General features: G+C 35.0%; 2 protein-coding genes across 6 annotated transcripts; one reads left to right on the top strand and one right to left on the bottom strand.

Moving 5' to 3' along the window:
• Positions 1–2,307: 2,307 nt before the first annotated feature.
• On the top strand, positions 2,308–6,221 carry LOC107273520 (cysteine protease ATG4B). 2 transcript variants are annotated; one of them, XM_015751807.2, is made up of 11 exons: positions 2,308–2,457; positions 2,546–2,769; positions 3,154–3,331; positions 3,397–3,567; positions 3,633–3,810; positions 3,896–3,975; positions 4,047–4,198; positions 4,279–4,357; positions 4,421–4,575; positions 4,660–4,828; positions 4,900–6,221. In XM_015751807.2, exons 2-11 carry the CDS (start codon positions 2,749–2,751, stop codon positions 4,965–4,967), a joined length of 1,251 nt encoding a protein of 416 aa, XP_015607293.1. In that variant the 5' UTR covers positions 2,308–2,457; positions 2,546–2,748; the 3' UTR covers positions 4,968–6,221. The 2 variants fall into 2 exon arrangements, 1 of the variants encoding a protein (XP_015607293.1); XR_001539262.2 differs by having other exon boundaries at positions 2,315–2,769; positions 4,900–5,103; positions 5,832–6,221.
• A 369-nt stretch (positions 6,222–6,590) lies between these two features.
• On the bottom strand, positions 6,591–13,236 carry LOC107273519 (probable protein phosphatase CG10417). Of its 4 annotated transcripts, none has more exons than XM_015751805.2 (9): positions 13,108–13,236; positions 12,529–12,741; positions 11,800–12,045; positions 11,374–11,556; positions 10,712–11,005; positions 10,472–10,631; positions 10,200–10,330; positions 9,806–10,113; positions 6,591–9,725 (listed from the first exon to the last, which is right to left on the bottom strand). In XM_015751805.2, the coding sequence occupies exons 2-9, from the start codon at positions 12,562–12,564 to the stop codon at positions 9,641–9,643; spliced, it is 1,443 nt and encodes a 480-aa protein (XP_015607291.1). In that variant the 5' UTR covers positions 12,565–12,741; positions 13,108–13,236; the 3' UTR covers positions 6,591–9,640. The 4 variants fall into 4 exon arrangements, with proteins under 4 accessions (XP_015607291.1, XP_015607292.1, XP_015607289.1 ...); XM_015751806.2 differs by lacking the exon at positions 13,108–13,236 and adding an exon at positions 12,759–12,890 and having other exon boundaries at positions 12,529–12,691; XM_015751803.2 differs by lacking the exon at positions 13,108–13,236 and having other exon boundaries at positions 12,529–12,887.
• Between the last annotated feature and the right edge of the window lie 11 nt (positions 13,237–13,247).

Below are 13,247 nucleotides of genomic sequence, written 5' to 3'. Positions count from 1 at the left end.
TCTCGTTATCGGTACTGATTAATAAAAAGGAAAACATTCTAGAGCCAAAAAGAAATGAAACGAACCTAGTGCCTTTTCACATTTCGTATCCCTTTTCTACACTGGAAAGGAAGCATTTTACGAAATAAATGTTCGAACAAATTTCGTTTGGTTTCAAGGGGGAAAAAATGCTGTGCCGTTATTTTTTATTCGCAGCGGTTTTCAAGGCTTTTCCAAGGTCAACATTGTTTTTTTAAATGGGAATCTATATATTTTATTGCAGAATGTTATGCTATACAGGGTGTTCCGAAACTACCTGACCCGGTGGTTATGGCGGTGTTCGGGAAGCTTCACTGATCACGAAAATGATCTTCTTTTTGTCCGGAAGGTCATAGTTTTTAAATGGGAGCAGGTCAAAGTTGATCAATCAGAGGGAGGCGTCAAGAGAAACGTAGGCATCTACGAACTCTGAGTTTTCTTCCCTCACTTTTGTTTCTCTGAAGAAAACTCAGAGTTCGCAGGTGCCTACGTTTCTCTTGAAGCCTCCCTCTGATTGGTCAACTTTGACCTGCTCTCATTTAAAAACTATGACCTTCCGGACAAAAGGAAGGTCATTTTCGTGATCAGTGAAGCCTTCCGAACACCGCCATACCCATCGGGTCACGTAGTTTCGGAACACCCTGTATATGTACATAAATTAACGCCAAGTGAATTAAATGGGGTTGCTGGTAAACACCAAAGTGCCCAAACGTTTCCGTAAATGTTACGTCGGGCGAATCACTCGTGAAACGGGTTATACTTAATAAACGTTGTTAGAGGGACATATTAAAGTTATTCATATTAGTTGAACGTTCTTGAAATGAAAAGAAAAAGAAGGGACGAAAAATAAATTAAAAAATGGATTTGGGTGAACAAGTGTTATACTTGGGATTATGTATCAGATCTCTAATAATAATAATAATGTTAATCGAAGGATATTTTGTAATAGATTTAAACGAGACAAGGAACTTAAACGATTAGTTTAATGTTGGATGTACTTATCGATTAGTATGCAATAAATATACACGAACACGAATTTAAATGTTTATAGTTATTTATTGCCTTTAATTCTTTAAGATTGTTATTCATTTTAACTACCATAATAATAAGTTTAATAATAGTAACAATTTATTATTGGTGAATGTTAATGAGGTTTTCATAATTTATTCTAATAAATTTTATTCGATGGTTCATAAGTGCTTGATTTTAATAATTTTGTATGGGAAGCGATGTTCAAGGATTTTAGAAAATCGTTGAAACTTTGTCATTCTTTCTGGGACAAGTCTACAGTCCGTGTTATCTGGCGATATATGAGAAATTTACGATATGAAAACGACGACGTGAAAAACATTACTATTAGCAGCTTTAACGTATATATAACGAGGGACCGTAACCGTAATTGAAACGGAAATGAATAACCGATAATAATTGGAAAAATAAGGAACCGAAATCATAACTATTAATCGAAGTTTCATAAATGTTATACCTAAAACCGTAATGGAAACCTGAAATTGCTACAGTGGAAAAGCAAAACCGAAACTTTTAACTGGAATGTATTTTATTCATAACAGAGATGAATAGATTGCCGGTGGGCCTCATTCATTCAAGTTATGTGGCGCCATCTCTGAGAAAACCAGTGTGAACCTTGTACCACAGACCACTTCAATGTACGATAAATTAATTTCGAATGTCATTTGAAAATTGCATCATCGAAATTTGAATGCGTCAATTCATATTAAATGAAGTTGTATTAGTTTGAATGTTCGCGATAAAATAGCAGCATCTCCTGGTTGTAGGAACACGTGGAGTATCGCGAACACAATTTATATGACGACGTATGCACTTGCTACGTACATATCTTGTATTTAAAGAGAAACTGTGAGGTTGCAAACGCCGTTTTTTGAGTTTTTCAAAAAAGTATCGTTTGCTAACCTGAAGAAGCACGAAATGGCCGATTCTTGATGAGTTCAGAGTGTGTGGGAATCATCAAGAATGGACCATTTTGTGCTTGTTTTTTGGTGCACAAACTGTATACTTTTCGTACAGCGTTGCAAAAAAAATATTTAGGCTATATCCGATGAGCAGCTTTGTTCTAAGTTTTGCTTTGGGAAGCAGCGGTAAGTAGCGAAGAGCCTCTGCTCACCAAGCTACACGTTCATGATCGCGGTCAGCTCGGCTACGACGGAATCCGCATTATCGACAGAGGCGATGATCACGAAATCCTACTCCCGGATTCGCCGCTACGATTTAGCGCCATGCTTTTGGTATCGCCTAAAACCGGAGCGTTGTGCATCTCCCCACTCATCTCTGCCTAAAACCGTAGCGTTGTGCATCTCCCTACTCGTCTCTGCAAAATATACAGGCATGTTTGGTCTATTTACATTCTGTCGATGGTGATAACATTTGAGATGATCCTTTAGCACGTGTCCGTCAGCATAGGTCAGTATGTCAGAATCGCGCAATATCATATGAAACACGGCAATTATTAGTCCATTTATCTTTTGAAACATTCGCGCGACACGGTCAGTCGACGGTAACTGGATTGTGGCCGACAAGCTCTACCGATTAAACAGTATATTAAAAAATTGAATGTTATATCTGCGCCATATTTCTCGTCAGCTGAGAACTTCTGTCAGAATTTCGGTGTTGACATTGTCGAACACTCGGATGGTAGTCCTAATTTTGCTGGCGATGAAGACAATGATATCATTGTCGGGGATGCGATGACCAATGTTTTCGAACGTATTGAAGGTGAGTAATATCTGAATGAGATAATTTTTCCAGTAAACAAGCTGATTTAGAGAGCTCCCATACTCTTTGCTGTGTAACCTCAATCATTTTAGTCATTTACGAGTTTTTTAAATTACGTTTCTGCGTAATTTTCAGTTTTTAGGAATAAAGCTCAGTCAGATAACTTTATAACCTAAATATTTTCATAGCTCTTTAAGCGAATTGCCTATTCTGTCCATACTTCTAAACTATTTAATTCGTGATGCATTGATGTTCTAGGATAAATCTTTTGTACCTTCACTGACTTATTTTTTTGAGAATATATAGAATAAATTTAATAGATCATTTCTTTATCTTACAGATCTTTTGATTCTAGCATTTGTTTTTTAAATCGCTCTTTTACAGTGTTCTAGTGTGCTTGTCTCAAATGACACATTGATCAATTTGACACCAGAGTTCTTATATACCAAGGCTATTAAAATGGACAGTCTTTTTACACAAAATGTGTCTGATGAGCCAGATGATATACCACAAACACAAGAACCAGTATGGATTCTTGGCAAGAAGTACAACGCTATAAAAGGTTTCCAGTTAACAATGTGTTAACCCTAGTATTCTAGATTCGATAAGAACTATTTGCTATTTCAGAACTTGATGCCATTCGCAGGGACATACAGTCTAAACTGTGGTTTACATATCGCAAAGGTTTTGTTCCAATAGGTGGTTTCGGTTCAACATTTACCTCGGACAAAGGATGGGGCTGTATGTTAAGATGTGGCCAAATGGTCCTTGGTCAGGCATTGGTCTCCTTGCACTTAGGTATAAATAATACAAATAGAAATTTACCACATGCAGAAACCTGCTATGAAAATTATTTCAAACAGGCAGAGACTGGCAATGGACACCAGACACAAAAGACAGTACGTATCTGAAAATTTTAAGCAGGTTCGAGGATCGAAGAGCAGCACCATTTTCAATTCATCAGATTGCTCTAATGGGAGCATCCGAAGGAAAAGAAGTTGGCCAATGGTTTGGTCCCAATACTGTTGCACAAGTTTTAAAGTATGTAATAATATGTTGTCTTAATTAAGAACATAAGAGTATCGTACTTTGAGCCTAGCCTCAAACAAATGACTGGTCCTTTCAGAAAATTAGTTGCCTACGATGAATGGAGTTCAATAACGATACACGTCGCTCTCGATAACACGTTAATCGTCAATGATATTCGTGAGTAACATTGGGCTTGTCGATGCGTCCTTTATCCATAAATACCTGCCAGTAAGGAGGAATGATTACAGTGAGACAATGTAAGGTGGAAGGCGGAATGACTGTCGAAGTTGATGGCGAAGAACCTTTAAAGGCACCCAGCCAATGGAAACCATTACTACTTCTCATACCTCTACGACTTGGTTTAAGCGAGATCAATCCCGTCTACATAAATGGCCTTAAAGTAACAATCGATAAAAAATCAATTAAACTTAATGAAAATTCAATGAAAGAATTAGTTACGTAAAAAATTATATATTTCAGACGTCTTTTCAAATAGCCCAATCACTTGGAGTCATAGGAGGAAAACCGAATCTTGCACTGTACTTTATTGGTTCTGTTGGTACGTCTCTTACTTTGCATTCTACAGACATAATGAATATAGTAAACTGAGTTCGCTGTTCAGGGGATGAAGTAATATTCTTGGATCCACACACAACACAACGATCTGGTAGTGTCGAACAGAAAATTGAAGAAAATGAAATAGAAATGGATGCCACGTACCATTGTCAAACTGCTAGTCGTATTCCTATAACTGGCATGGATCCATCTGTTGCTCTAGTTAGTAATATTTTAATATAAACCGATATAAAATTTGGCTTTCTTACGAATACAGATAATAATAATTCTCTGATGTGTTTGTAGTGTTTTTTTTGTGCTACGGAAAAAGACTTTAGGTCTTTGTGCAGATCGATGCAAGAGGAATTAATAGATCCTGAGAAACAGCCACTTTTTGAATTATGTACTGAAAGACAAACCTGGTCTCCAGTGGAGGATATTTCAACAGAAGCTTTAGGAGCTGCTGCATCTACTCGTAAGCTCTTATTCCATTTATCTATACTTTTATGATCCCCCATGAAAACACTTATCGATTGATCTGTACAGTTTTGGAGTTTGAACATCTCGATCGTCAATATGATACATCTGACGAAGATTTTGAGCTGCTTGGTTGACAGTTGGCCCCTGATAAGTACGATGCCGACGCTTGATCATGATGCTAACGCATTACCAGTTGAAGAAAAGTGAAGAATTTAATGAAGATATCCTCACAAATAATATGTGATCTTTGCGATAACAATTTTACTCAACGTAAGTAGTAATAGCTAGATAATGAATAAAAATTATTAATACAGATGAGAAAATGTCAGCGCGATATTTGTCAGTGGTGCTTTGTGAATTTTTTCAATGATTATATATCTACTTGATTTTGTGACTTTAATGACATTAAAGACCAAAGAGTCCATTCGTTGAAATCACTTAGTACAGATAATTCTTTGGGATTCTTACAGAATATAACTTATCCAGTCCAAAGGACATACTTCGTTTTTCTTTTCCGATCTGAAAATTCTCGTGAAACGCATTAACACAGTTGCGTACCCCATTTAAAGAACTTTGTAAATATTTTATTATAAATACATATAACCGACACAATACCGCTTATCCGTAAATGCAGGGAGTGTACTACATTGAAATGTAACAAAACATTGTAAGAAACAAATTTCTATATGAAGTTATACAGAGATTGGAGAGTACAGTATTTGTCTTCTGTTCTTAATAACATAAGATATATACTTACATGCTTTTACTCTGTTACGTGGATAAGCTGAGTTATTGTTTGATTTTTCCTATCCGTAGGAAACTAATATTTCAGATAATACAATAATAAGAAAAGCAAAATATACTATGTATCTCTGATACAAAGAAATTATTATGTATATCACTAAGAACAAGCGATAGTAGTATATGACATATTTTACTTTTTTTTTCAAATTTAAAGAATAATATTGTTCACCGGTATTCCTATTAATTGTTTTTAGGTTACCTGCAAACTTCCTTTGTACTTTATTGTTACGCGTACGATCGATTCTGCGTTAAAATGTATTTTCTATTGTTATACATATAACAAAAGTGTCACAAGCATCTCTGTGCGTTGGACTACTTTTAAAATGACAGAGTAAACTGCCAATTTTTTTTATTGTGCAATTTTATTTTACAAACTGTTTGCTTTGGCAACTTTGAATAATGTGACTGAATTTAACCGACAGTCTGACGTGCAGCAGCTGTTGAACTTCTGGATGAATATTGCATAATATAAATTTCTATACATGATAAATATTTTGTAAAATCAAACCCAGGAAAACCATTAAAAGTAATGCGCATAAGAATTTAGCTGTCACTGTTCCTTCCGATAAATCAAATTAATATCACATTGGGAACATTAATATTAATTAATGTATGATACACTCGGTCCAGTCCTGCATTCCTATTAAAACTTTGTCTCAGCCACATTTGCTGCGCATTCAAATAGAAAAATCTGATTATCCAATGAAACTTTCTGTATTGTCATTTTGTAAAATAAAACCAAATACACTATAATTCAAATCTTTTACTCAATTGTTGATTTTGGACGTTTTCCAAAGCTTACTGGCAATGCTGCGAACATCATTCTACATTTTAGTCTGTCATGTATCGAACAATGAAGCAAAGATGTTTGTAGCAGTTTGCAAGTAAATTTTGGAACACACTCCTAGTGTGTTATTAGAATAAATACAGTGGGAGACAATTTTTTTGGACGATTTAAAAATAAATATATTTATTGATCTGGCGCGCAATGCTACAGCCAGGAGACACTCCCTGGATTCCAAAAATTGCATTTACAACATCGATGGTATTTTTTTCTTTTCTTATAATTTTACAACAATATACATACACTGAATACACATAAGTGAGCAATGCATTTCAAACAGATATTATTAGTAAGCCTCTTCATCTTTTTCATGATCATCAGCGATAGGACTTTGCGAAATTTTCATTTTTTTGAAAAATACAACTGAACCCCATTCTCTTGTTTTTCGCTTCTTCTTTTCTCAATCTATGTTAGCAAACTGTAGTTGTCAGTAATTACATTCATGTTTCATATTATGTATTACAAAAAATGCAATGCACTCGATGCACAGTATATATAAACAAAGATATTCAGCAATTTTGTTTTCGTTGCGCAACAATACTTTTCGAAGGACGTTTTGTTTGGAAATTTTTCACCCACTTTTATTTCCCCTTCAGATTTTATCAAATGTCTAACTTAATTGATATAATTATTTTCCAGTGATTATTCTTATCAAATTAAATGATATTTGGCACAGGCAATACCATGTGTCTCGTTTTCGATTTTTTATTTTTACCCAATTTTTTGCAGCAATTAGTATTATTATCCTTTTTTTTACTGTTGGATAACAAACATTTTTTAGATGTAACTAATCGCAAGTAAATTCGTTTGAACAATCGTGTTCACGACGATAAATTAAGTTATATGAAAATATAGTTGATTGAGCCTCCATTTAATGGGACGGCCACAAAAAGCGTCGTAATTGACAAGGCAATTAGAATTAATAATGAAAGCTTCTTCGTTTTATTATCCTTTGATATATTTTACGAATTTTATGGGTGGTCAGATTTCGAATATTCCTTTTCATACGATTCTCTTTGCTCTCTTATCAATAATATTCCTCAATGGTCATCACAAGTTTCACGCTTATGGCAAAATTAATGTATTTAACCATATTTTTTAAATCTCAGCCTGTTACATTGCTAGTCATGGAAACTAATTATTACAAATAGGATCATTAGATTGAAAAAGATATCGAGTTACTATACTCGTTAATCATAAAGGTAAAATATGAAAATTTAATATCTCTTTCTTGTTCTTTTACCATGAAAATTCAGTAACTCCAACGAGATATTTAAAGCATCATCAATGCCCATAGTAACAATCAAAATATTCAATATCATATAAATATGTATATTTTAATAGAAAAAAAATCTTTGCTGATCTTTTTCTTTTCCTGTCTCTCAATAACTAAACGAATAAATGTCAGATAGCTGCACCGAAGGAAATAACAAAAGAATAAAATAACAGAAACCAACCAATAGCAATACTTTTGTACTACCACATAGAAACATTACCGATCAATAATGCTTGTAACAAAATATGTATAATAACATTTGACAAGGATTTTCTTCCTCTCCCTTCCTCTCTACATAATCAACGTACTCTCCTCTTTCTTTCTTTACGTCTTTTCTAACTTTCTGTAGGAACTTAAAGGGTGCATCTAATATTCTAAGCTTATAAATCTATGATAACTTAACGGACAACAACAAACGAATATATCTTGCTTCCAGCAAACGTAAGCACGAAGAGGTAACGAATAATTTGTGATAAAGGAAAATAGAAGACAAGAAAAAGTATCAGAAGACAATACAAAATGTAACGTTGAATAGAATGAAGCATTGTCTTTTAAGAAATTGTGTTAATTAATTGCACACTGTTTTATCTCTTTTTCATCAATGAATTATCTTGTATCGTACGCGAAAGAGAAAACTTTGAACACTCGTAGTGCTGATACCAAAAGATATTCAGTGTAAGAAGAATCGTAAAGGAAAAAGAAGAGACTTGTAGAGACATTTAGACACTGAATTTTTGATAGTGTATATCGACGACGTACACAATCGTACATAAACGCGTGGTGCTATTGTCATCACGCGTTCTTATACGTAAAAGCAGAGAGATTCATTTTTTCTATACAAGATCATGTATCATCAAATATATGTATAAATATACTAATCATATTAATTAGACGGATTCATTTAATAATCATTTCCCATGGTGGGACATTTTGTTATTCGAGGCAATTCTTAAGGATGCCAAATAGCTGGTAGCTTGTCTATTTTAACGTGCTTCTATTAAACTGATCGTACTTGATGAATAATAGAAATTATTTAGAACGGCTTCGTTAGACAAGCCATTGTCAGCTGAAGCTTTCGCATAGATGAATAGTAAACACGAAATAGTGACAGCAATGCGAATTGCAAAATTACATATAAATATTGTCAAAATATTAACAAGTGTGTCCTTCTCGCTTAAAACTTATTTATCCATTTTTTGCCAATTTTTTCGAATTTTTTATAAAGATTTTTAACGCTTCCAGTCACAATACTGGTAAAAAGTTTTCATCGAACTGCACTGCACGAGCGTCACGAATTAACAACGTTGCTTGCGTTGCATTGTTACCTTATTTTGAAAAATGCCATCTGTCGACATTGAATCGCGTGGCGAATTCTAAAAATAATTTTTTCTTTTTGGTTTGGACATTGGAGCTTTTTAATTTATAAATTTTTGTCAGTCAGCCTTGTTAGCTAATTGAGCATTAATTGTATTAAATAGGAAGTTTGACTAGCTCAGAAGCAAGTTTTCATTTCTTTTTCATTTTCTCGTATACGAAGTTACTTTGATCCGGAAACAGATTTCAACTGTGCCGGTCTTAACACCAAATTCGCGCGAGTATTAGGGTCGACGATAATATATGTATATATTGAAAGAGAACTGTTTTCATTCTCTTCCTCTGCTATTCTCGAAATAGATCACTTCTCGAGAAAAAATAAAACAAAAATTCCCATAGGATTTCCAATGTTCTATGTTAATGCGAAGCGTATGCTTAAAATCCGACAACAATGAACGAGATGAAAAAGTTATTCATCAAAATCCTCACATGACTAGAACATCTTTGCAAGGAAATACAAAGATGATCGTACAACAATTACAGTACGACAATGAAACACGGAAATTGGCTTAAACACTTTTCTTGTTCTCTGATATGTTATACTTGCGGTCTTTGAGATTGATCACAACGACTGTAATGTTATCCAGAGATCCTCTGCAACAGAATTTATATATCGGTCAAACAATATTCATTGAAATCCGCGATTAAAATCTCAGCCAGGAAACAAAAGGTACCTGTAATAACTTTGCAGAGTAATACTCTTAGCTCCATAATGCGGTTCGTTGATACGTTCCTTAATAAAAGAAATAGCTTCCTCATTGGAGAAGGTGTCCCAGAGTCCATCAGAAGCCAACACTAGGAACATGGGATTGTGATCGTCCAAATCAAACGTCAGAATATCCGGATCAGCTATGACTAGTTTTTTATCCTTTAAAGGATAATCTCCAAGAGCTCGAGAAGTGGCAAGGATGCCGGCAACTCTCCATACTCCGTTAAAAGTGACGTGTCCACCGGCTTCTCTTATTCGTTTTTTTTCTCTTTGCTGGATATAGAATAGAATTATTCATTTTTTCAGTGATATTTTTAACAATTTACATTTACTGTAAACATTATTTACTGTGTATCTACCTGCTGAGGTTTATGATCGAAAGACAGTGGTATTGCAGTACCCTTGCCATCGCACATAACTCCACGTGAATCGCCGACATTGGCCACAATTAATTTATTACCCTCCAAGAGTGCTATTAGTGCAGTTGTACCTGAAATCCATTTATAAATTTATTTAACAATTTTAAAATTTAGATCATGAGTCACAATGTGCTTCAAAAATGTAGAACATCAAATTTAGCAGTAAGACCTTTATATCTTGATCAGTAGCGAGAAAAGTGTTTAATAATTACCAGCAACGTCCATATTTTTTTTAGCAGCTTCCACCAGGAGTCTGTCGACCGCCAGGACTTCGTCTGTTAGTAATCTAGCATAGTTAATCTTATCTCCATCCAGGTAACTGGCAGTGTCTACCTTTGGTGGTGGTTTTTCTCCAGGTTTGCTAGGTCTTACCTAATACGAAAAGAGTTACAAAATTTTATCTTTGTACAAATATATTCATTTAAGTTAATTAATTCATTAAGGAAACGCACCTCTCTAGTAATTGGTAATAATTGATCTAATTTTCGCAGCAATTCCGGATCTGTAACACCGACGATCTTTTTTGAACACTCATCGGTCTGCGACGTGCTCATGGTTTTGCGAAATGATTTTTTACGCTCGACAGAAATTCCATCTGTCTTTTCATCCTTTTTCGTATCTTTAATATTCGTTTCTTCCTCGTCTTGTTTAGTATTTGTCGGCCTGCCAGCTATCATAGCTTTCAATTCGATAACCCTTTTATTAATATTCGGGATAAGCTTATCGCGTGCATAGTTGGCTGCAAACTGTAGACAAAGATTAATATTAGTCTAATAAAAATATATATTGCATTTCTTTTCGTTGCATAATAATGTTTAACACTCATGAAGTTATGCACCGAGAATTATTAATAGGAAGGAATCAATATAACTTAGTAAATGGCGATCATTAGTGGTCGTACATGATTCCCCTGTTTCCTGCATATCCGTATTTTTCGGTACATCCTTGTACTATATAATTAATTATTTCTAATCCTCTGATCGGACGTCATCAGTGTCATCAGCTAAACTGCGTTTGCTCCAATGGGAGTCAGTTATTTACGATTTCGAAATTTGTTTAACAAACATTCCTGACCTTAGTCCAAATATATTGAGACTCGTATTGAATCCCTTACCTCGCCACCATGACCATCGAATACGGCAAACAAAGAGACTCCTGTGTTGTTAATATCATCATTTACTACGAAACGGTCTTCCATGCGCGCCCTATGGCCCTGGACAGCATAAGCAGCTACATATCCCTCTTTCAATTCCCAGCTCAGCTTTTCACCGTGACTTACGAGTTGCAGTTTGGATACCTGTGACAAGGCCAGGACAACATTACTAGTTTCTTCTATTTCTTCTTTGTCAAAAGCATCTAGGTCAATCATGCCTGACTCGCAACAAGTATTTTTTAACCTTTTTAATGACTTACGATGGCTGCCAAGAGCAGTCTCGGTTTTAAAAGATATGCAAGCACTATGCCGGCGTATCGTAAAGTGGATGAACGTTTAGAAATGATACTGTCCATCAAGATGAAGTAGCTGTGATGTCTTTTATACCTTAGAAGTGGATCGGCCAAGAGTGTACTGAATTCTTCCAAGAAGTGTCCTACTCCAAACGTCAACAGCCTGAAGGTAGACTAGCATTACAACCAAAACTGCGCCGCACACCAATACCTCAGGCTTTAGCGCATACGCTCGCATCAATCGCCAAAAATAACCCAGCGGCGTGTTCACCCCAGCATTCAGGCCGGTGGGTATCCCCACAGCAAACTTTGACATCAGCTTCATGTGTGATACGTATGTCTGTTAATAACAGAGGAAATACAGATGTAAATATAGGGCAAATTATGTGTCTCCTAATATATTTTGCCTTTTTAAGCTGTAACTGTATAATATACATTACAAAGAATAAGATGTTAAACCTTTTGGAAAACTATAATTATTACAGTATAATAATACATTATTTCTGAACTATCTGTTATGTTGCAGTAGAAGTAAGCAATTATATTTTTGGTAACATATGCAAGTAAATTAGGTATACTCAAATAATATAATTAAGTACCTTGATCTAAATATAAAATATTAGTACTCTTAGTAATACAAATGAATCATAACCATACTATTGTTAGCCAAATGCTGTTACTGCAGGTATTCTTTTTAGATATCCTATTACTCCGTTTTGGAGCCAACCGGAAAGGTACTGTCCAATATCTATTTCGTTTCGGGTTTATAGTGATAATTGATCCTGATATAATGATAAAAAATACATTTATCCTATATATTCACCTGATAGAGGACTCTATCTTCAAGTTCGTCGTCCATAATATCCTGGGAATATTCGCCCGGTCAGGATCCCCCAAAAGCCAGTTTCGCGGCGGACAAAAATAAGTAAAAAATCCTCTGATATCTTGAAACTTGAACTACGCAACGAGTCCCGCAGCAACGTCACCTTAAATACCAATGACGATTTCGTCTTACTCCACACAGCAACTTGAAAACCTGTTAGCAATAATTACACTGATAAAAATCCTTGTTTTTGGATTCCAAAAATGTAAATCAAAACATTTTTCGCGTCCCCGAGTACCGCGACCATACACTGTCATACACAAGTAATCTTCGCTGTTCTTATAGTCCAATTGTCTAAACTCACGCCTTCGTCACCCTACTGAACGCGCAAAATGGTATAACCCGTTCGTAATAACTCAAGCCACGTTCTTCTGATTGGTTATCCGAAAAGGTTAGTCATATTTAAATACATTGGCGGCTCTTGGGATTTTTTACACACACTCAAAAGTAATATAAGAAAAAATCCTAATTGGCGGCATTCTAAAATTATATCTAGTCTGTCTTCAACAGTATTCTTACCTTTTTACGGAGAACACCTGTACTTTTTGTTTCCACTGATACATATATTTAAATTCTATTAAAAATATTGTATTAGGTGAAATATCTATGTTCTATATTCGTAATGAGAAAGCAAAAACGCAATGATCCGTTTAGCGGAA

The sequence above is a fragment of the Cephus cinctus genome, unplaced genomic scaffold (assembly GCF_000341935.2).
Source record: "Cephus cinctus unplaced genomic scaffold, Ccin1 Ccin1_scaffold1708, whole genome shotgun sequence".
In the NCBI taxonomy this organism is placed as follows: domain Eukaryota; kingdom Metazoa; phylum Arthropoda; class Insecta; order Hymenoptera; family Cephidae; genus Cephus; species Cephus cinctus.
The sequence above is the reverse complement of the archived record's forward strand: the minus strand, read 5'-3'. Positions and strand labels throughout refer to the sequence as shown.